The following is a 19,814-nucleotide window of genomic DNA, read 5'->3' as shown; positions in this document are numbered from 1 at the left end:
TCCTGGCTTGCCTCAACATAGGTGGACACGGTGTCCGTATGTCTGAAGGATTTATGCCCATACATCTCAGATGAGGAATCCCGGGAGCTGCCGTCCCTAGGACAATGTATGCGCCATGGTTCGACGATTTATGCATGGTCCGGAATCTGTGCTGACGACTAAAAGTTATACTCATCATTCTGCAAAAGCACCAGACGAGCCCATATGCAATCGAGCTGTCCCTTTCCCGGTTTTTCTCTCGTCTTGTTCTATTCCTTATGGATCTGGGCTACGCAACCCGAGCGAAACGCCACGAGGGACATGAATAAAACTCTATCAGCATGACGATTGTTACAGTATGTGTATAATACCCTAGAGGTGGGTCGGCGAGGTTTCGATGGATCATATTCTGAATAATTCGGCACAATGACATACGGTTCGTGCTGCCAGGCGGCCCGTTCGCCGCTGGGCGTGGCGCTAGAGCCCATAGCGAGTGGGTGCGGTACGAACGGGTGGGCCGTGACGATCAAAGAAAAACCACAGAGGGTGTGTGATTACCGATTCGGGACAGGCACAAGGGCGGTGTTGCACCTCACGTCCTCCTTGCGTCCACGATCATCGTCGCCGTGGCCCCAGAGTGGTGCTAGAGCCCTAACTCGGTGCCATTGGGTGCCGCGAGTTGCTCAGATCCAAGCTAATTCCGCGCGGTTTCGCCACAAGGAGGGTTTGACAACCTCTCGCTTTGTGACATCCAAAGAATCAAATCAAAAAATAAAAATAAAAATAAAAATAAAAAAACAAAAAAGCGGCGGCACTTTTGTCATTGTCCCAGCCAGCCACTGGACTACTCGAAAGGGTGTCGCTGTGACGACGGCAAACAAACGCCCCCACTTGGCGTGGAATTGGCGTAGCTGGATCTCGATGGCCTGCCAGGGTGTGGACCTAGCTCAAATCTGTTTCGGACCTCGATCGCCTCGGGTGGTTGACACATACACCGCTATACACACGGGGGTGACATGCACCATCCTCAATGTGGCCAATCGATCACATTTCCAGATCACACCTGACGTACATTTATTATTCGCTGCGCAGATCAATGCTCACATGCCTCTCCATAACAGCATGGTCTTCTGTGTATACAGAGCATGGAGCTCGAGGGACCTGCCGTGTCTGGCCCACCCCCTTTTCCCACACAATGGAGACTTCCCGAACGAGATCATGATGGTCCATTTCTCCTGGCTAACCGGGGGCCACATTGACGGGCCCACTCGCTGAAGCAAAAAAGGGCATGGAGCTCTGTACCACGCGGGGCTGGTGTCATGATCGGCAGCCCTGAGCCGTCAGGTTGAGGTGCGAATGAGATCGAGCTAGCCCACTCCTAGTACAGTATTTTCCAATCAGATCGAGTCAATCATCTATTGGTGATAACAAATCCGCCACCTACAAGCGCTCCACAGTCTTGCAGCAGCTGGCGCTAGGCTCGTTTTTAAATGCTGCTGCTCCGAGCAGCCGGACCGAGCGAGCTCTTCTCTCCTCTCTCTTTCACTCCCTCCTAGTCTGGCCCTTTCCATTTGCAATTAATTCTCTGTACTGTGTTTCCTTGAGTTGCCTTCTGTTCGTGTAAGAGTCTCAAATCACCCATCATGTTCCGGAGATTCTCGACCACCTTCAAAAGGTCCAAGGACTCCAATGGTGACGCCGAGCCCACCAAGAATGGCAAGGAGAACAAGCGGTACTCCAAGGTCTCACCGGGGCGCAAATCCACATCCAACAATGAGGAACCGCACCCAGTGAAGCGCGCCGAAGTGGTCGCAGTCTTTGAGAAGTATGCGCAAGCCATCCATGCTTCGCGCGATCCTCTGCCGAACCAGGGCGGCGACGGCACTTACCTGAAGCACGACCAGTCATCGGGCCTGATCAACGACATCAAGTCTCTGGGTTTCCGTGATGTGAATACCGTCCGGGATCTGATCAAGAGCAAAGCTTCTGGCGAGCTAGTTGATGACAAGACCATGCTCATGGAACGCATCATTCAGGTTCGTTCAATCCGCGATTCAATCAGCCATTATAGCAATTGACGAATGTCTCCCCAATCACAGCTGGTCAGCGATCTACCTGGCCACTCCAAGAACCGTGTTGACCTCACCAATTCATTCCTGGATGAGCTGTGGAGCTCATTGCCGCACCCGCCCCTGTCATACATGGGCGACGAGTATAAGTATCGTTCGGCCGATGGCTCAAATAACAACCCGACGCTGCCATGGCTGGGAGCTGCCAACACCGCTTATTCGCGGTCAATTGCCCCATTGACCATTCAACCCGGTGGTCTGCCGGACGCGGGCCTGGTGTTTGACAGCCTCTACGCTCGTCAGGAATTCACTCCGCACCCGAACAAGGTCTCCAGTGTTTTCTTCGACTGGGCTTCTTTGGTTATTCACGGTACGTACTCACAGTAGAAGTTTTGGAAGCTTTTGGGACTGACTTACCCAAAACAGACATCTTCCAGACCGACTACCGCCAACAGCATCTGAACAAGACATCCGCCTATTTGGATTTGTCCATTCTTTATGGAGATGTCCAAGAGCAGCAGGATATGATCCGTACCCACAAGGACGGAAAACTGAAGCCTGATTGCTTCCAGGAGGGTCGTCTGCAGGCTCTCCCTGCTGCTTGTGGTGTGCTCCTGGTTATGCTTAACCGCTTCCACAACTATGTTGTCGAGCAGCTGGCTTTGGTCAACGAAAACGGCCGCTTCACCAAACCCCGAGACGGTCTGCCCGAGGACCAGGCCAAGGCGGCCTGGACCAAGTACGACGAGGACCTCTTCCAAACCGGTCGCCTGTAGGTTTTTGCTATGATCAAGCTCGCATGCATAGGAGAATTACTCACAGAATACCAGGATTACGTGCGGTCTGTACATTAATATCACCCTGTACGATTACCTGCGCACTATTGTCAACCTGAACCGCACCAACTCCACCTGGTGCTTGGTAAGTCAAATATCCCTCGCCTTTGCTATTCGAGCATAATACTAATCAAGTTTAGGACCCTCGTGCCCAAATGGAGAAGGCCGGGTCTACACCGTCTGGTCTGGGTAACCAGTGCTCAGTCGAATTCAACCTGGCTTACCGCTGGCACTCGGCCATCAGCCAGGGCGACGAGAAATGGATTGAACAGGTGTACTTCGACCTGATGGGCAAGCCGGCTGAGCAGGTTTCCATGCCCGAGCTCCTCATGGGTATGAAGAAGGTAGAGGGTATGCTGGACGCCGACCCATCCAAGCGTACCTTCGCCCACCTGAAACGCCAGGAGGACGGTACCTTCAAGGATGATGAGCTGGTTGAGCTTCTGACTCACGCCACTGAGGACGTGGCTAGCTCCTTCGGTCCCCGCAATGTGCCCAAGGCTCTCCGTTCTATTGAGATTCTGGGTATGGAAGCCGCCCGTCGCTGGCAGGTTGGATCTCTGAACGAGTTCCGTAAGTTCTTCGGTCTGAAGACCTATGATACCTTCGAAGAGATCAACTCCGACCCCGATATTGCCAATACGCTGCGCCACCTGTACGAGCACCCTGACTACGTCGAGTTGTACCCCGGTATCGTTTCTGAGGAGGCCAAGGAGCCAATGGTTCCTGGTGTTGGTATCGCCCCGACCTACACTGTTTCTCGTGCCGTGCTGTCTGACGCTGTGGCTCTCGTCCGTGGTGACCGCTTCTACACCGTAAATTTTCCAACTTACCTCAAAACGGGTTTGCGCTAACATATCTAGGTTGACTACAACCCTCGCAATCTGACCAACTTCGGTTACAATGAGGCTCGCTACGACCTCAACATCAACCAGGGCTGTGTCTTCTATAAGCTGGCAATGCGCGCATTCCCCAACCACTACAAGCCTGACTCGATCTACGCTCATTACCCCATGACCATCCCCAGCGAGAACCGCAAGATCATGAAGGACCTTGGCCGCGAGCAGGACTACTCGTATGACCGACCTCAGTACACCCCGCCGCGTATCAACCTGCAGTCCCACCTGAACGTCAAGCAGGTCTTGGACAACCCCAAGGACTTTGGCTATGCCTGGAGCAGCGCTATGGAGCAGCTGTTTGGCAAGGGCGAGTACGACACTAAGCACCGCGAGGCGATGGGCAAGGCTCTGGGCACCGAGGAGTTTTCCAACCTCGTTAAGAAGTTCTACGAGGATACTACCCTCCGTCTGCTCCAGGAGAAGAGTGCCAAGCTGGCGGGCATTAACCAAGTGGATATCACCCGCGAGTAAGTTTTACTGCCCAATTATTCTAGGTTATCTGGCTCACCTTGTAACAGTGTCGGCAACTTGGCCCACGTCCACTTCGCCTCCAACCTCTTCGGCCTGCCACTAAAGACTGAGGAGAACCCGCGTGGTCTGTTCACTGAGCACGAGCTATACATGATCCTGACCATCATCTTCTCGGCGCTCTTCTTCGACATGGACCCTACCAAGTCGTTCCAGAACAACCGCGCCGCTGATGCCGTGGCCCAGCAGCTCGGCTCAGTCGTCGAGGCGACTGTCAAGGCGGACACCGGTAACGGTCTTCTGTCTGGCATCATGGGCAGCTTCCGGTCGCACGATAATGCTATCCGCGAGCACGGCACTGCTGCAATCAAGCGTCTGCACGAGAGCGGTCTCAACGCATCCGAGATCGCCTGGTCGCAGATCCTCCCGACCGTCGTCTCGATGGTACCCAACCAGGGTCAGATCTTCACCCAGATCGTCGAGTACTACACCTCGCCCGAGGGCAAGAGGCACCTACCCGAGATCAACCGGCTAGCCAAGACGGACTCCAAGGATTCGGACGAGAAATTGTTCCGCTACTGCCTGGAAGCCATCCGTATCAACGGCACCTTTGGCTCATACCGCCAGGCCCAGTCCAGCGTGATTGTGGACGACAGCGGCAAGCAAATCCAGATCAAGGCCGGCGACAAGATCTTTGCCTCCTTCGTCCAAGCCAATCGGGACCCCAGCATCTTCCCCGAGCCCAGCGAGGTGGTCCTCGACCGCCCGCTGATCTCGTATCTAAACCACGGCCAGGGCCCGAACACCGCGCTGGGCCAGGAAGCCAGCAAGCTCGCCATGGTCTCCATGCTGCGCGTTGTCGGCCGTCTGGAGAATCTCCGGCGTGCGCCCGGTCCGCAAGGCCAGATTAAAAAGATTCTCCAAGAGGGTGGCTACTATGCCTACCTGCGCCCGGACGAGTCTGCCTACTTTGCCTTCCCGATGTGTAAGTTTTCCTCTTTTGGGGGGGTTGGTCATTTAACAACGCTAACTGCCGTATACAGCTCTCAAATTGCACTGGGACGGCGATTTCAAGCGTTCCGTTACCAGCTCGTAAGCATTTTTTGCAGACTGCCAAGTCGATATATCTTGAAGGTAAATATGTGACGGGATAATGCGAGGGAGATTATGATTAAGTACTTTGTTTCTTTTTCTTTCCGGGGACTAGCTGTTTTGTCTCCAAGATATCCAGAAATTGTTCAATCGTGTTTGTGTACTGTACGGATTGCTTAATTTATGACTCTGTATCCATCTCAACAGTAAATCTTGCGGCTTGGCAAACACGCAATGGGTTATTATCTTGGGTCGGGTGGTGGCGGATGTTGCAGGTTTGTCTCTTGCAAACACGCCGTACAATACACACACAGTTCCAAGCGCTCTTGCCATTTATCAATTTACGGATAATCAGGTGGCGCTCTAGAAGTTTCGACTGTGCAATCTGGCTTCTGTCCCATTGACTCTTCAGCGATTTAAAGCGCAGCCTAACATGTTCCCCTGCTGCCGTGACATGGCGCCCAGGCACCGTTAAAAGGATGACTCCAATCTAAACCCACGCCTTGTCAAACCAAGTCATTTTTGAATCATCACCCGTCTCCGTCGCCGGTGCAAAATTAATTCCCATTCTTACCACGCCCCCCTCCGCATCCAGCACAAACTGCACGCGCCGTGCCGCCCTCGCCGCCGCCGCCGGCACCGTGAAATCTTCCCACCCCAGGAAGAAATCCCCCGACACGTGCTCCATCTCGCACACAAAATCCCCGAGCGCAGTAAACTCAGTCCGCAGCACCTCCGTCACCCCGCTCCGCACCGGCGTCGTCGCCCGCGGGCTCGCCACGGTGAGCTTCAGCGTCTTGTGGCCGAGGCTAGTGTAAGTCCCCGCGTAGCAGGACAGCGGCAGCGGCAGAGGGAGCGGCGGGTTGGGAATGTGCGGGTAGATGGTCTCGCGCGCGGTAGCGAGATGCTCGCCGCTGCGCTCCAGCTTGTCGCTGAGCTCGTCCTCGGGACTGGGCTGTCGTTCGGCAGGGGGCACGCGCAGCACGTCGTCCAGGAGGCGCAGCTTCAGCGGCTGCCATGCGGAAAATCCCTGGCTGCTGTTGGAGAGAACAGCCATGGCCCATTTCGCATCCGGCAGGTAGAGTAGCTCCGAATTGAAGCCGTTGATGGCGCCCGTGTGCGAGACGATGCGCCGTCCGCGGTACGTCTTCTGCGACCAACCGAGGCCGTACAGCCCGTGGGACCAGTGCTCCTTGGGCGTGCCGGGATCATCCAGAGACAGCTGGGTGAGGAGTTTCTCTTGGTAGTCCTTCCCGAGCGGCAGCGTGCCGTGCATGACGCCGTGTAGGTAGGCTGTCGTGTCGCGGATTGAGGAAATCACGCCTCCGCCGCCGATGAGCGGATAGTCATTCACATGCGCCGTCTTCTCGACCCTTTTCGCCAAAGGATCATAGATGTATCCAGCGCATAGCTGCTTTCCCGAATCCTTGGCCTCTTGGAGCGATGGATATGTCGAATCCATCCCCAGCGGACCCCATATATACTCGCGATGCGCTTCCTCAATCGGCTTCCCCGTCAGCGTCTCAATGACATGCTGGATGACCATGTAGCCCATGTTGAGATATTCCTGCTTCTCCCGCAACTCCGCCACCATCGGCAGATGTCGCAGCGCTCTCACAGCATCGCGTACTGTGTACCCCTCCCCGCCGTAGATGGAGTCGTTGGCGCCCACGCCGAGGCGGTGGCCCAGCGCATCTTCGAGGGTGGCGTGCGCGGTGGCGTACTCATCCGCGAGCGCGAAGTCCTCAGGGATGAGCGCCTGCAGCTTCGTCTTGAGCGTGATGCTGTCAGGGGCGGAAGGGCAGGCCTTTGGGCGCTTGCCGGTGGCGAGGTCCTCGAGAACAGAGAGGAGCGTGGTGGCTGTTTGGGACTTTGTGAGCGAGGCAATGTAGTAGAGCGAGTCGGGCGTGGCTCTGTTCTGGCCCAGGTGCGCATCACCAAATGACTGCGGACACTATTAGCAGGGAAGAATGAAATTCAAAGATGAGTGTGAACGTACCGCAAGATGAGTCTGCCCGTGCTGGATAATGCCAATGGAGATGCTCGGCACGTGGAAGCGCTCGACGAGATGCTCAATGTAGCTTCTAATCTCTGGTGTAAACGGGTCTGCGGCCGGGCTGGCAGCCTCGTTTGCTGTATTTTCTACCTGGACTCGCATATTCGCTAGGAGTAGAAAGCCGCGAGGAGCCAAAAAGCTATTCACTGCCTGATTTGAACACTGGAGGCGAGACAGGGTTTCCCCGCTCGTTTATATAGGCACAAGGCTGCCGGCAAACGCCATCGCAGCTTTGCGAGGCCCACGCGTGGCTGTGGCATGGACATGGGTATTCTAACCGCGAGGCAAAAACAAAGCCAATGTGCGCTTCTTGGTTTGTGCTTTGTTCCTCTTACCCATCACATTTCCCCCCCAGACTTATTGTTTTACGAGGAGTACCAGGGGGGAAAGCCTGCGACGCTTCAGTCTAGATGTCTCTTAGTAGTTAGGGCTCACTTGGAAGCTCTTCGCTCTCACCGCCTTCCGACCGCTCCATCCCAACCTGCTACAACATCAACAATCCGCTTCAGCTCAAGCACAAGTGCTTCCAGTCGTCAATAAGATGCCTCCCAAGGTTCCCAAGGGCGAGTACATTGAAACTGTACGCTTTCACCACCACCCCACTTCAATCAATCACCATTGAACAGCCTCGCATCTCGCTAACTTTACCCTAAACAAACAGGACACGGGCAACAAAATCTCGCGCCGCTCCCAAATCCACGGAACACAGCACATCATCCTGGGCGGGAAAACAGTGATTCAAGCAGAAGCTGTCATCCGGGGTGACCTGTATCGTCTCCCATCCTCTTCAGCCGGCGACCCATCAGCACCGACCCCAAGCTCCAACACCCCCTCCGTCGCAGTCACAGTCGGCCGATACAGCTACATCTCCAAGGGTGCCATTCTCCGCCCGCCGAGCAGACTGCACCGCGGCGTGCACTCATTCTACCCGCTCAAAATAGGCGACCATGTCTTTGTCGGCGAGCGCGCGGTTGTAGAAGCTGCTTCGCTGGGGAATCATGTGCAGATTGGGGCGCGCGCTTCTGTGGGCAGTATGGCTATTATCAAGGATTTCGCGTGTGTGCTTGATGACGCGGCGGTGCCGCCGGGGATGGTTGTGCCTAGCTGGTGCGTTGTTGGTGGACGGCCCGCTAGGATTGTTGGGGAGGTGGGCGAGGGCTTTGGGGTTGAGGGGGCTGAGGGTGGGCTTGCGAGGGAGAGGTATCGGGTTGTTGGGAGGTAGATGGGAAGGGTCTTTCTTTCTGTTGCGTTTACATTTGATACCCCCTACTGTTTTGGAGTAATTGGAACAAAGTCCGGAGGGACATCGACATCATGGATAGTGTGTCATCATTATCAATTTTCCCATGCCCTGATTTGATGGGAACATATCATCATTATCATCATTCTATCCCATCTTCTCCACCTCAACAGCCCGCGTCAGCCGCCGCGGCTGGTCTCGCGCCGCGGTACCCAGTTCTTCAAATGCGAGATCATTGATCCACCGACCCCGAGGCTGGATGCGCTGACCTTTGGACAGCGTGGAGGCCAAATATAGCCAGTTCAGCGCATTTCCCACCGTGCTAACCTCGTCAAAAACATGCGTGAGCGCATACTCCGACATGCGGCGGTACAGTGCGTCGTCTGTCCACAGCTCAAACAAGTGCTGGGCCACTGCATCCGTATCACCAACATCTACCAGAAACCCACTCTTGTTGTGCTCAACCTGCAAGGGAATCCCGCCTGCACGCGTGGCAATCACCGGCTTGCCTTTGTGAATCGCCTCGGAGACTTTCACTTCGAATCCTTCTCGGGTGGACAGCTGCAGTCCAATTCGGGCCTTGGAGAGTAGTGCGTTCAGCGCTTGGTCTGAGGGTCGCATTCGTCTTATGCAGATCCGGTCGCGCAGGTGAGGAATCTTGGTTTCTAGATGTTCGATTGCTTGGTCGTAGATCATGGCCCCGTCTGGGTCGTCTACTGAGCCGTGGCCACATATTAAGAGCTTCGGTGGCGTCAGGTCAGGCCGTTCGGACGTGAGGCGATGGTGAAATTTCTGGTAGGCGTCTAGCACATCGAAGATACCCTTGGATGGGTCGAACCGTGCAATTTGAATGATATATTCGTCTAGAGGGGGTGAGAATGGTGACTGAAGAAAGAAAAGGGAAAGTTACCTTCGGGATACTGGATCGTCGGCATACCCGAATACCGGCAAGCTGCATTGAAGATACGGCCGTAGAAGGCAATATCCCAATCTCGCATGTTCTTGTTCAGCCCGTCCAGCCTAAGTTGCGTCAGCACCCATTCATCTTGGAACGGCCAACCAAATTTACCAGTCGGTTGAGGCAGGCATGTAGCCCACCATCTCGTGAGGCACATTTTTTGGAACGAAGGCGCTCACGGGATGGCTAATAAAACAGTCCGCGAGCTTGATCAGATTCCACAAATACTCCCACGCTTCGGCCTGTGGAGAGCCAGGTGTTTCAATCAAGTCACTTCGTATCTGGATGTGACTGCGGTAGATGACTGGTCGATCTGGAGCTGCTCGCTTTGCAATTGGGATCAGCCCTGGCATCTGCGGATCATCAATGACCACTACGTCCGCGCCGCCCTCAGAGGGCGCGAGTAGCGGTCCCCCTTGTCTCGTCCAATGCCGTCTCGCATTCTCTTCGGTCCAGTCTTCGAGCAATTTCTTGTTCCGATCCGTCAAACGCTCATCCGGGTGTGCCACGCCTTGAAGAATATTGTGATTTGTCTTGGTAATCCGAAAAACTTCCGGCCGTGGCTTCGGGACGTACCTGATATCCATTAGTCTGTGAGACCTTGAATGAAAGACAGCAAGAGATACCATCTGATATTTGTGCCCAGGCAGTGCGAGAAGCGAACAAGAGAATGTCTCATCAGGGCCACTCCTCCACCCTGCGGCGTCGCACTGAACATGGCAATCTTGATATCGCGTTTCTTGAGATCAGCCGCGTAGTGCTTCACGGCCGCCCACGTCTCGGCAGAGACAGTCTTCTCAAAGTCCTCAATGTTTGTCAGCCGTACGTGGAAGTCCGTGTCGACCTCCACATGGCCCATGAGTCCGACCTGAAGTAAGGGGATGTTGTCCGGGCCGAACAGCCGCACGCACTTCCGGGCCATAGACTCCGCCTGTTCATCTGTGGTCCGTTCATCCCACGCCTGTGTCCCTGACGTCTCACGACTCGTGAACCGGTCCATCAGACTATCTCCGGATAGTACGAGTGGGATTACATCTAGTTCGGCCCACAGGCGGGAGCATAGATCCGGGCAATGGTCTGCGACGTGCTTGGGGATCGCGAGGCCCATGACTTTCTCCAAGTGTTTCTCCGAGTAGTCGATCAGCTGGGTGATTATGAAGTTTGTAACCGCCTGCGAGCGTGTTTGGCTTTCCACTGGAGTGAATTCCTTCTCCAGAAAGTCGAGTAAGTAGGTGGTGTCGCGCACGGCAATGGCCACGATCGACTTGTCATTGTCTGAAAAATAGCCCGAGACACCGGCATAGATGGTCTAGCTTGTGTTAGTTCGCTCTTGTGTCCGCGCGAGGACAGGCCCCTAGCAAGAACATCACGTACATCCGACGGCGGTCCTGACCAGGCGTTGCCTTGAAACTGCTGTGATAGCCGTCGCTGCTGGGCCACCGACTGGCGGCGCCCGAACCCACGATCTTCGTGACTCATAGTTCAAGAAGTAGAATAGTTTAAGAAGTGGTAGTCAAGACAAGGAAGGTAGGACATAGAAAGTAGGCATTCTTATCTAGAGCGACTAGAATGACTTCATGATGTATCATCAACCACGGTACTTAAGCCCGTTTGCGTCAACAAATACATACAAATAAGCCTCTGTTTAACATTTCGAAGTGAAAACGAGAGTCCAAAAAAATTAGAGATAGAAAAAAAGTAAAGAACCGACAGCTGGCGGATTTGAACCGCCGCCTCCGAAGAGAATTGATTTCTCTGTAAAGATAGGTTAGTGTGTGTGAGAAGAAAGACTGTAGTAGGTAACGTACAGTCAATCGCCTTAGACCGCTCGGCCAAACTGCCTTGGTTGATGGTGGGGCAATGGCAATTTCGACTCCCACGCTAGAGACTAAATGATTGCTACGGAAGGCACCGACTGCACTAGTTGGATCCCTCGAGTTACCGAGTGTGGGATAGAAACAACACCACGTGACCATAACACGTGACACTTACCTTAGTTGAAACGCCCGCGCGAGGGGGAGCTGAGTCAGCCCCAGCCCCTTTTGATTTGATGTTTAGCATTCGTTGTTCAATCGTTTCCTGTTTCCTTGACCCTTGCTTCGCTTTTTCTTCATTCCTTCTTGTCTCGTTTCCGTACACACGTGTGTACGTGCTCCGCCAAAATGGGTGGCTCCGTGTCTAAGATGATGGGCAAGATCTTTGGTACCAAGGAGATGCGCATCCTGATGCTGGGTTTGGATGCTGCTGGCAAGACTAGTGCGTGTGCCATTTCCCACCACACGCGAGACTCCTGACTGACTTGAATTTTTAGCAATTCTCTACAAATTGAAACTCAGCAACCAGGACGTCACCACTATCCCGACTGTCGGCTTCAACGTCGAGAGCGTCACCTATAAGAATGTCAAGTTCAACGTGTGGGACGTCGGCGGCCAGGACAAGATTCGGCCCCTCTGGCGACACTACTACTCCGGCACCCAAGGCCTGATCTTCGTGGTGGATTCCAGCGATACCGCGCGATTGGAGGAGGCCCGCTCTGAGTTGCACAAGATCATCAACGATCGGGAAATGAAGGACGCCCTCCTGCTGGTGTTCGCCAACAAGCAGGATGTCCCAGGCCGTGCGTGTGCCCTTTTGCTCCTCCTTTGGATATCTCACTGACCAATTCTTAGACTTGAGCCCGGAGGATATCACCAACCAGTTGCAATTGACAAAGCTCAAGGACAAGCTGTGGTACGTCGCGCCGAGTGTTGCGACGGACGGAACGGGTATCTTCGAGGGACTGGTAAGTCACGCGCCTGCCAATTACACAATTCATCTCAAAAATTAACCAATCCGCGCTTTCTAGGCCTGGCTTTCGAACAATGTCAAGACCCAACCGCAGAAATAAACACGCAATCCCCGGCGGCGATCTCGAGAGGCGCGACTACTGTGGACGCGACCTCGTGTACAACTAACACCCTCGCATCGTCCGACAAAAGATATCCTCCCTTGCTATCATGTCCGAGTTTGATGACCAGACGACGCAACATTTTCTTCGGGCTGTTTCTCTCTTTGTCTCTTCCGGTTTTGTTTTTGTCTTGTTTTGGCTCATATTCCCCTTCTGTGATATCCCCTCCGTTCTTACCCGGGCTCTACCCCGAGCACCGTCTTTAATTATTTAATATTTCACAATGTCTCCCTCGCCCTTTTTGTTTCTTTCCCCTCTTCTACTGTCACTTTTGCTTGTGGATGGGATGGTGCTCGTCCTTGTGTATAGAAGTGGAGTCGATACAGAAAATATCTAGTTTAGGTAGACAGAAACGAACCTCTTGACATGACATCGCTGTGACCCAACCTTCCCATCTCTCCAAACGGAACTGCCGTGCCACGGCCTCCTGCTCCGAATTTCCGTGTCCCTCGTCATCGCCACGTCGTGCCGGACTCGTACTCCTGTTCCTGCTAGGTGGGGTCTCTCGAGATTCGAGGTATATGATTGCAGCAAAAGCCCTCCGAGACTGCAATCTCGCGATTCCATCGTACAATTCCCTCGCATGCCATCCGCTCCATGTCAGCCTGACGACAGTGGCGTCGCCAATTGGACATAAATAGAGCTGCAACTCGACCGACCTCGAGGATTCTGTCTTTGGCCTGGTTTCTTTCATGTCCTATTCAAAGACCAGTCTCGCCTGACAGCACTAGATCTAGTACAAATCCCAACAACACAGCTACGCAACCAATTTCATCAACATGCCCGCCTATCACAAGGGAGAAAGTGTCCGCTACAAGCCCGTCGGCGGTATAGTTCCAGTCCTGTCACAAAACCTAACCTCCTCAATCTTCTAACTATCTTCCTTTATTCAGGCCGTGATTCTCACACCTCAGAGACCGTCGGCGTCATCCGCGACGTCAGCACGCAGGACACGAGCTTGACAGGCCGTAATGTGGCTGCCTCGGCAGAGGAGCCGCGCTACGAGGTGAGCAGTAACTACACCTTCGAAACCAGGAATGCTTGACTGATTTGATTTTGTCTCCTGGCAGATTGAAAACGAGAGGACTCATAAGAGATCCGCCATCAAGGAGGCTAATATCCTTGGCCCGGCAGAGTAGAGTTGGGATTGATTTGTCTCTCGTAATAGAAGCTGCAATGGAATAGATTACTACTTGCTTGTTCCAAATGCCTGTTTGTAGTGAGGACCTTGTGTGACCATCGTAGGATATAAGAAGACTGGGTGGGTCATTAACTCGGTAACATCTTAACTATCACTCCTGATAAGAAAATACGGTTCGGTCATACGTCGCAAATATTTTGGGTGACTATATCCAAGAACAAGATACATTATGACCATCATCACGGATCATCTCTGCGAGCTCATCATGTCTCGCATGCAATTAAGCAATGCCCACCGCATCTAAGGCTGGTTGGGCCAGATATCATTGGCAATATCACGAACCAGCTTCAGCTTATTGATCATGCCATCATGATCGATGGCATTACCCTCACGGTGCGACGCGAAGCCGCACTGTGGGCTAACACCAACCTGGTTCAGCGCCGCCTCCAGCGAGGTATTGTTACCCTCAGCAATAAACTTGGCCGCATCGACAACGCGCTTCTTCATCTCCTCCTTATCCTCGAGCTCGGGGAACTTGCTCGTGACTACACCCAGGATGACATTCTTGTGCGGCGGCAGGTGCTTCAGGGGCTCAAAACCGCCGGCCCGCGCCGTGTCGTACTCCAGGTAGTAAGTGTGCACGTTCAGCTCCTGGAACAGCTTGATCGCGATGCGGTCGTAGCCGCCCTCGGAGAAGTGGCGGCTGTTGACAAAGTTGCCGCGGCACAGGTGCACGCCGACGTGCATGTCCGCCGGCAGCTTGGCGAAGCAGTCATTGTACAGCTTGATGTACTTCTCGAACAGCACGTCCGCGCTGTGCTCGTTCAGTGGGTCCTTCTTGAATCCCTCCAGGAACTTCTCGGAGCAGAAGTCTGTATCGCACCTACTGTCAGAACGCTGAAACATATTATTGGGGAAAAAGACTCTTCCTTACAGGCCAGGTTGGGGTCGTCGAATTGCACGTTGCGGCACCCGGCATCGTACAGGATCTGCAGCTCAGCCTGGTACGCTTTGGCGATGTCGCCGAAGTACTCCGCGTCTGAGCTGTACACGTCGGTCGGGTACGCCTTGCCCTCAAGGTAGCGCAGGTGGTACCAGTTGGGCGCGGCAAGTGTGATTTTCAGGTTCTTGACCTTCTCGGCAGGTACCAGGCTGGCGAGATACTTGAACTGGTCGACGTAGGTGCTGCCAACATGTCTGATCTTGCCCGTGCAGAGCACGGTCTCGCCGGGCTTGTGGCCCTCCTCGAGGAAGGCCGCAATGTCGGGGGCGTAGGTGCGGAAAATGCCCACGTCGAAGTCGGTGACTTCCTCGAATCCGTCCAGACCCGGGAAGAAAGTACCCCAGAACACTAGACTTGATCAGCATTTGATCACCATTGGCGTGATTTTGAAGCTTCTTCTTACTGTGGCGCCGGTACTCGCCATCCGAAATAGCCGCGTAGCCCAGCTTCAGCTGCGTCTCGGCAATGTCCTTGATTTCCTTGTCCTCGACCTCCTTGAGCTGCGACTCGGACACCTTGCCCTCCTCGAAGGCGGTCTTGGTCGACAGAAGCGCCTCCGGGCGCAGGAGCGAGCCCAAGTGCTCCGCACGGAATGGCGGCTGGTGGTGAAGTTGAGGGGCCATGGTTAATTTTTTTCTTGGTGCTGCACAGAATGTAAGCTATTGCTTGTCCCACAGTTGCTACGTCACCGATCTCGACGCCGCAGCCGTGGGGAGAGGACTTACTAAAGACAGGCAAATCGAGTCCGAAAGAAGAAGAAAAAGAGAAAGACTGGGGAGCAGAATAATAGGCTAGATGAGGGGCTCCGACACGAGCAGTGCCTTGTCCGTTGGTTTTGGTACACTCCATTGCATCCATTCGACACCGGCCCCACCGGCGGCACGAAGCACCTCCACATCGAGCCCCGATCTCGCCTATGAGACGTCGGCAATTGTTCAGACATCTGTGGAATTGCTGCCGTGTGTAGCCATATTCACCCCGACACATCCTTGATCAAACAATAGCACCGCGGAGGCTGAAGATTGGCTGCCGGGAATAGTATGAGGTATATGTGATATGTATGCACCGGGGTATATTCGGCGGACTGGACACCGAACCTAACTACATGTACCAATGTCTATCTGCAATAATCGAATTCTGTCGGCTGCTTGGAGACATTTGCAATTTGAATCCAATTTCTTCATCCTGAACAATGAAAAATAATTGGTGGGGACCGCGAGTAGATCCGCCGCGCCGGGGGGATTTCCGGTCGAGCTCTCGCTATCGGACATGGACAGCTGTCACTACAAGAGACCTCCTAAGCTGCTCTTGTCGCTTGTTCTCTATCAACTCTCCATCTCCCCTCCCCCGCAGATCGTCGTCCCTGTCGGCCTCATTGCCTTCCCAAACATACCGAGAATGTCCTTTTCTCAGCTGAGTCACGGCTGACCAAGGGCGATCCAAGTGGGGAACCGGCAGTTCGCCGTTGAGCGTCTTCCCGAAAGTGACACACGCCTGCCTCAACGCGCCCTGCTTCAGGCTGAATCCGGCAAGCGCCGTGCCCATGTAAGACGAGTTAGGCGGTGGCCATGTCCGCCTCAGCATCAGCATCGCCCCTTGGCCTCCTTCCCAACGAGCTGTTGGACCTAGTTCTCTCTGAACTGTCTACTGAGCCACCCTCCACGCGGAAGCTGCATCATCCGCCGAGCCTCGAGCTCATCCAGTCTCACACCAAGGACTTGAAACATCTGGCCCAGAGCTCGTCGGCCTTGCTGGAGTTCGTGCGTCCCTGGCTCTTTCGCCATGCACGGCTAGACCTGTGCGACGAACCGGCGTTTCGCTCATTCGTGACTAACTCAGGGTTGAATCGATATGTGACCTCCATTGTAGTAATCGGGATCGACTCGTCGGGTCACCAAGCTGATCCACACTGGTGGCGAAGCGTGTTTCAATACGTCGATCCCGTTCGGGTCACAGTGCTGGCGCCGCCCTCGTTTATGGGCAAGACGCTCGGCACTCCGATCATGGATGGTGACAGCTGGGCATTTGAAATCCCACTACAGGTCTTGCAACTGGAATGTGACCGATCGACCGACATCCCAAACCCAGGATCGGAACCTGGCCTGTTGCCTCTGCGGCCGTGGACCTCGTTGTCCTTCAACGAGTCCTCCTCGCTCAGAGCATACAACCACTACGAGTACTTCCAGTTTCAAACGCCCTCCGTGCTGGGAATTTGGGGGGCTTTCCCGCATGTCCCCCTGAGACAATTTTTTCTCCCGCATTCACTGCGCAGCTTAACCGTATTTTCGTATACGGCGGTGTTCCCGTTCTATAACCATGTTCGCCTCGTGCTGGATGCGTTAGTTCTGATGCCGAATCTACGCTACCTGAGTATGCAGCTGGGTCCGGAAGAGGGCAATACGATCACTGAGACCGAGCAGCGGGGTTCAATGGATCCCAGTGATCCGTGGATGGAGCTTGAGACGTCGTATTCTCTAATCGGGCACGCTGTGAAGCACAGCTTCCACGCCTTGAAGGTATTCAGCACGCGTGATTTTCAGCTCCAAGCTATCCAGCCGGAACTGCTAGCCATCTTGAATGAACATCTGGGCGATGACTCCGGGTGGGTGTACGATGGTCGAGAGACGTGGATTCGAAGAGGAGACCACCCATAAACAGTTGGTTACTTTGATAATACATACAACTCATGCCCTCGCTTCGCTCGGTCGATCATCCATAGATACCCGGAATGCCGTGGATGCTATCACTGATAATAGGGAGGGCTTTCTTGGCACAAAGATCCACGTACCACTTGTACCAGCGAATACCCACAAGAAACCGGATATCGTGGACATCGGAAAGCTTGTAGACCTCAGTTTAAGCCGTGCGACAATCAGGGAAGTAGCTGTACAGCCTCAGGCGATGAAACTATATACTAGCTCCACCACATACACTATTTCACATTAATATCAGTTGCCATGGGAGTTACCCGGAGCGACGGCGGGCGAGAAGCTCTAACTTGACGACAAGTCAATAGTCACATCGCTGCCATACTCATATTTCAGACAAAGTCCGCCTACGGAGCTCCTCGAGCCGCATGTGCCTTTTGAGAAAGGGGAGAATTGGGTAATGGATCTTAGTTTCGATAGAGGGATGGCAAGATCTGGGAATAAAATTACTCTTTCAAGGGAAGTGAGTTTAAGAAAACTAACATTCGAATCATGTTTATTGAATGTACAGGCAATCAATTGACCAGATACCCCCTAGGATGGACAAATTCCTGCAAGTTGATTTCTTTCTCCGTCCATGGCTGATCATCCCATTGCGAGAAAACAGTTGCATCGCCAGCAACAAGTCTTTGGATATTGCGTCTCGTGCTGTACACCGTATTGGCAGATTCCTCTTTTCGGATCACGCTCGTTTCACTGATGGCAATATCTGAATCACGGGAGGATGAACCAGCTTGTCGGTAACTGCCAATGATCTGAGGGAATGGCGCGTAGCAATCAATCTGTCGACGGCCCCTGCCTCCACACAAGTCACTCAGGGCAAGGTCGACTGGAGCCTCGATATGATCGAGCTCAAGCTGAGCAAGGATTTTCCTCGCTCCTCTGTTGGAAACAGCATAACCATATGTGCAGCAACCAGCTTCCGCCTTGAACAAAAACCGCGTAGAATCCTCTGGAAATCGTGTCTTCAAGGTATCAGGAACTCCACCAAGCATCCTTCGATGCTCGGCATTCGGGCATGTTGGATCGTTAGGGATAACATAAAATTTGGTTTCGTTCGGAAATGGAGCGGATCCGCATCCTCCAATCCAAAGAAGATCCCAGTCTGCTCCATAGGGATGCTGCTTGGAGACTTTACTTTCGCCCTGTAAAGCATTCAATCCCCGGGCAAACTCTTGTAGTTGGGATTTGATGTTCACGTCCCAGTCGGCATCATCCTCGAGAATAAGAGCCGATGAGTATTCGTTTTCGATAACACTAACGCTTTTTGTTAGTGATTTTCAACTAGATTGTAAATCAACAGCAAAATCATACTCTAACAGAGCGTTCATATGAGCACGCCAGCATGCGATAATAGTAGCCACCATAGATGAATTGAAAAATCCCTAAATCAGTGGTAAGTGTGAAGCTATTTGAGCAGTAATAGGAAATCATACGTTCGGCATAGCCTTCTGTTGTAACTCAGATGGTCGAACTCCATCGAGCCATTCCACTTTGAAACCGGATTCCACGGCTGCCAAGGTGAGGAAATCGCGTTTGTCGGTACGTTCTTTCAATCCGATAGCATAGACATGCCCGAACTAAGTGAGATTTAGCATTAGGGATTCTGAAGCGGAATGCAGAATAATAACCCCGAGAGTCTCATTCTGAATATGAGCAAACGATTTGTCGCTCGCAAGCTTGCTCGAAATCTTTGGCAAGCTCTTTGGCCATATCGCAGTGTCATTCCAATAACCAAGGAACACAGTAAGAAAAGCCCAGGCAAAAATGGATGCAGTTACAATCTGCAAAGCCTTGCAGCCATTGACAGCAATCATGATTCAAGTCGTTACAGTGCGACGATACACAAATCTTGGTGCCGTCGTGGGCCGGGCAGGGGAAAATGGAACAATATCCTGTGGTGCCGTATTTAAGTTATTAAACAATGAACGATCTGCAAGATGTACGTTTCCGGGTCGAGATCGGCATTCCACCAAAACGAAACAATTTCTTCTTGCACTGCTCCGACGGATTTATCCAAATTCCTCGCAGACATAAGCGGCGATGGCTAAGCTACATTAGCGTAACATTTAATGGGAAAGCGAGCTGAAAGAGAGGTGGGGGGATGGGGTTTGGGGAGTCGCGTCCGAACAAAGCCGCTGTAAATCAAGATTCTATTTTCGACAAATTTCTTTACTAGGGGTTTCCCTTGTCTGCTCTATAAATCGTCGAACCAGCGTATTAAACAGAGTGTTCTGCGTCTTTATAATCTTGGGCGTTACTTGTCTTAACTTGTCTAGCTGTGTCGTCACCTGGTGCCAGGCATGATAAAGCGAGCTGATGCGGGTACACACTACCATTGTGGCTGGCAAAAATCTTCTCAAATTCTCTGGCCTGCGAGTCGTTAGTAGCCTGCGAATATATACTATACCGCCTCCT

General features: G+C 53.2%; 8 protein-coding genes and 1 non-coding gene across 9 annotated transcripts; 5 read left to right on the top strand and 4 right to left on the bottom strand.

The window, feature by feature from the left end:
• Nucleotides 1-1,622: 1,622 nt before the first annotated feature.
• PFLUO_LOCUS4551 (uncharacterized protein) lies at nt 1,623-5,347 on the top strand (the record flags this gene model as incomplete). Its single annotated transcript, XM_073781913.1, has 8 exons — nt 1,623-2,015; nt 2,079-2,418; nt 2,475-2,820; nt 2,879-2,969; nt 3,025-3,699; nt 3,748-4,250; nt 4,302-5,236; nt 5,295-5,347. The coding sequence occupies 8 exons, from the start codon at nt 1,623-1,625 to the stop codon at nt 5,345-5,347; spliced, it is 3,336 nt and encodes a 1,111-aa protein (XP_073638620.1).
• A 486-nt stretch (nt 5,348-5,833) lies between these two features.
• Nucleotides 5,834-7,501, bottom strand: PFLUO_LOCUS4550 (uncharacterized protein; the record flags this gene model as incomplete). Its single annotated transcript, XM_073781912.1, has 2 exons — nt 5,834-7,288; nt 7,343-7,501. The coding sequence occupies 2 exons, from the start codon at nt 7,499-7,501 to the stop codon at nt 5,834-5,836; spliced, it is 1,614 nt and encodes a 537-aa protein (XP_073638619.1).
• Nucleotides 7,502-7,940: 439 nt separating this feature from the next.
• Nucleotides 7,941-8,621, top strand: PFLUO_LOCUS4549 (uncharacterized protein; the record flags this gene model as incomplete). Its single annotated transcript, XM_073781910.1, has 2 exons — nt 7,941-7,979; nt 8,061-8,621. The coding sequence occupies 2 exons, from the start codon at nt 7,941-7,943 to the stop codon at nt 8,619-8,621; spliced, it is 600 nt and encodes a 199-aa protein (XP_073638618.1).
• A 165-nt stretch (nt 8,622-8,786) lies between these two features.
• PFLUO_LOCUS4548 (uncharacterized protein) lies at nt 8,787-11,076 on the bottom strand (the record flags this gene model as incomplete). Its single annotated transcript, XM_073781909.1, has 5 exons — nt 8,787-9,502; nt 9,550-9,659; nt 9,709-10,173; nt 10,224-10,906; nt 10,972-11,076. 5 exons carry the CDS (start codon nt 11,074-11,076, stop codon nt 8,787-8,789), a joined length of 2,079 nt encoding a protein of 692 aa, XP_073638617.1.
• Nucleotides 11,077-11,304: 228 nt separating this feature from the next.
• PFLUO_LOCUS4547 lies at nt 11,305-11,439 on the bottom strand. The gene has a single exon. It is a non-coding gene; the product is annotated as a tRNA-Tyr (tRNA).
• A 320-nt stretch (nt 11,440-11,759) lies between these two features.
• Nucleotides 11,760-12,484, top strand: PFLUO_LOCUS4546 (Arf Arf6; the record flags this gene model as incomplete). Its single annotated transcript, XM_073781908.1, has 4 exons — nt 11,760-11,853; nt 11,909-12,214; nt 12,267-12,379; nt 12,443-12,484. 4 exons carry the CDS (start codon nt 11,760-11,762, stop codon nt 12,482-12,484), a joined length of 555 nt encoding a protein of 184 aa, XP_073638616.1.
• Nucleotides 12,485-13,323: 839 nt separating this feature from the next.
• Nucleotides 13,324-13,683, top strand: PFLUO_LOCUS4545 (uncharacterized protein; the record flags this gene model as incomplete). The annotated part of the gene is made up of 3 exons (XM_073781907.1): nt 13,324-13,372; nt 13,438-13,550; nt 13,615-13,683. The coding sequence occupies 3 exons, from the start codon at nt 13,324-13,326 to the stop codon at nt 13,681-13,683; spliced, it is 231 nt and encodes a 76-aa protein (XP_073638615.1).
• A 302-nt stretch (nt 13,684-13,985) lies between these two features.
• On the bottom strand, nt 13,986-15,311 carry PFLUO_LOCUS4544 (uncharacterized protein; the record flags this gene model as incomplete). The annotated part of the gene is made up of 3 exons (XM_073781906.1): nt 13,986-14,557; nt 14,620-15,036; nt 15,092-15,311. The coding sequence occupies 3 exons, from the start codon at nt 15,309-15,311 to the stop codon at nt 13,986-13,988; spliced, it is 1,209 nt and encodes a 402-aa protein (XP_073638614.1).
• A 945-nt stretch (nt 15,312-16,256) lies between these two features.
• On the top strand, nt 16,257-17,342 carry PFLUO_LOCUS4543 (uncharacterized protein; the record flags this gene model as incomplete). Its single annotated transcript, XM_073781905.1, has 1 exon — nt 16,257-17,342. The coding sequence occupies one exon, from the start codon at nt 16,257-16,259 to the stop codon at nt 17,340-17,342; it is 1,086 nt and encodes a 361-aa protein (XP_073638613.1).
• Nucleotides 17,343-19,814: the final 2,472 nt, after the last annotated feature.

Source organism: Penicillium psychrofluorescens (genome assembly GCF_964197705.1).
Source record: "Penicillium psychrofluorescens genome assembly, chromosome: 3".
Taxonomy (NCBI): Eukaryota; Fungi; Ascomycota; class Eurotiomycetes; order Eurotiales; family Aspergillaceae; genus Penicillium; species Penicillium psychrofluorescens.
This window is presented reverse-complemented; position numbering and strand designations above follow the sequence as displayed.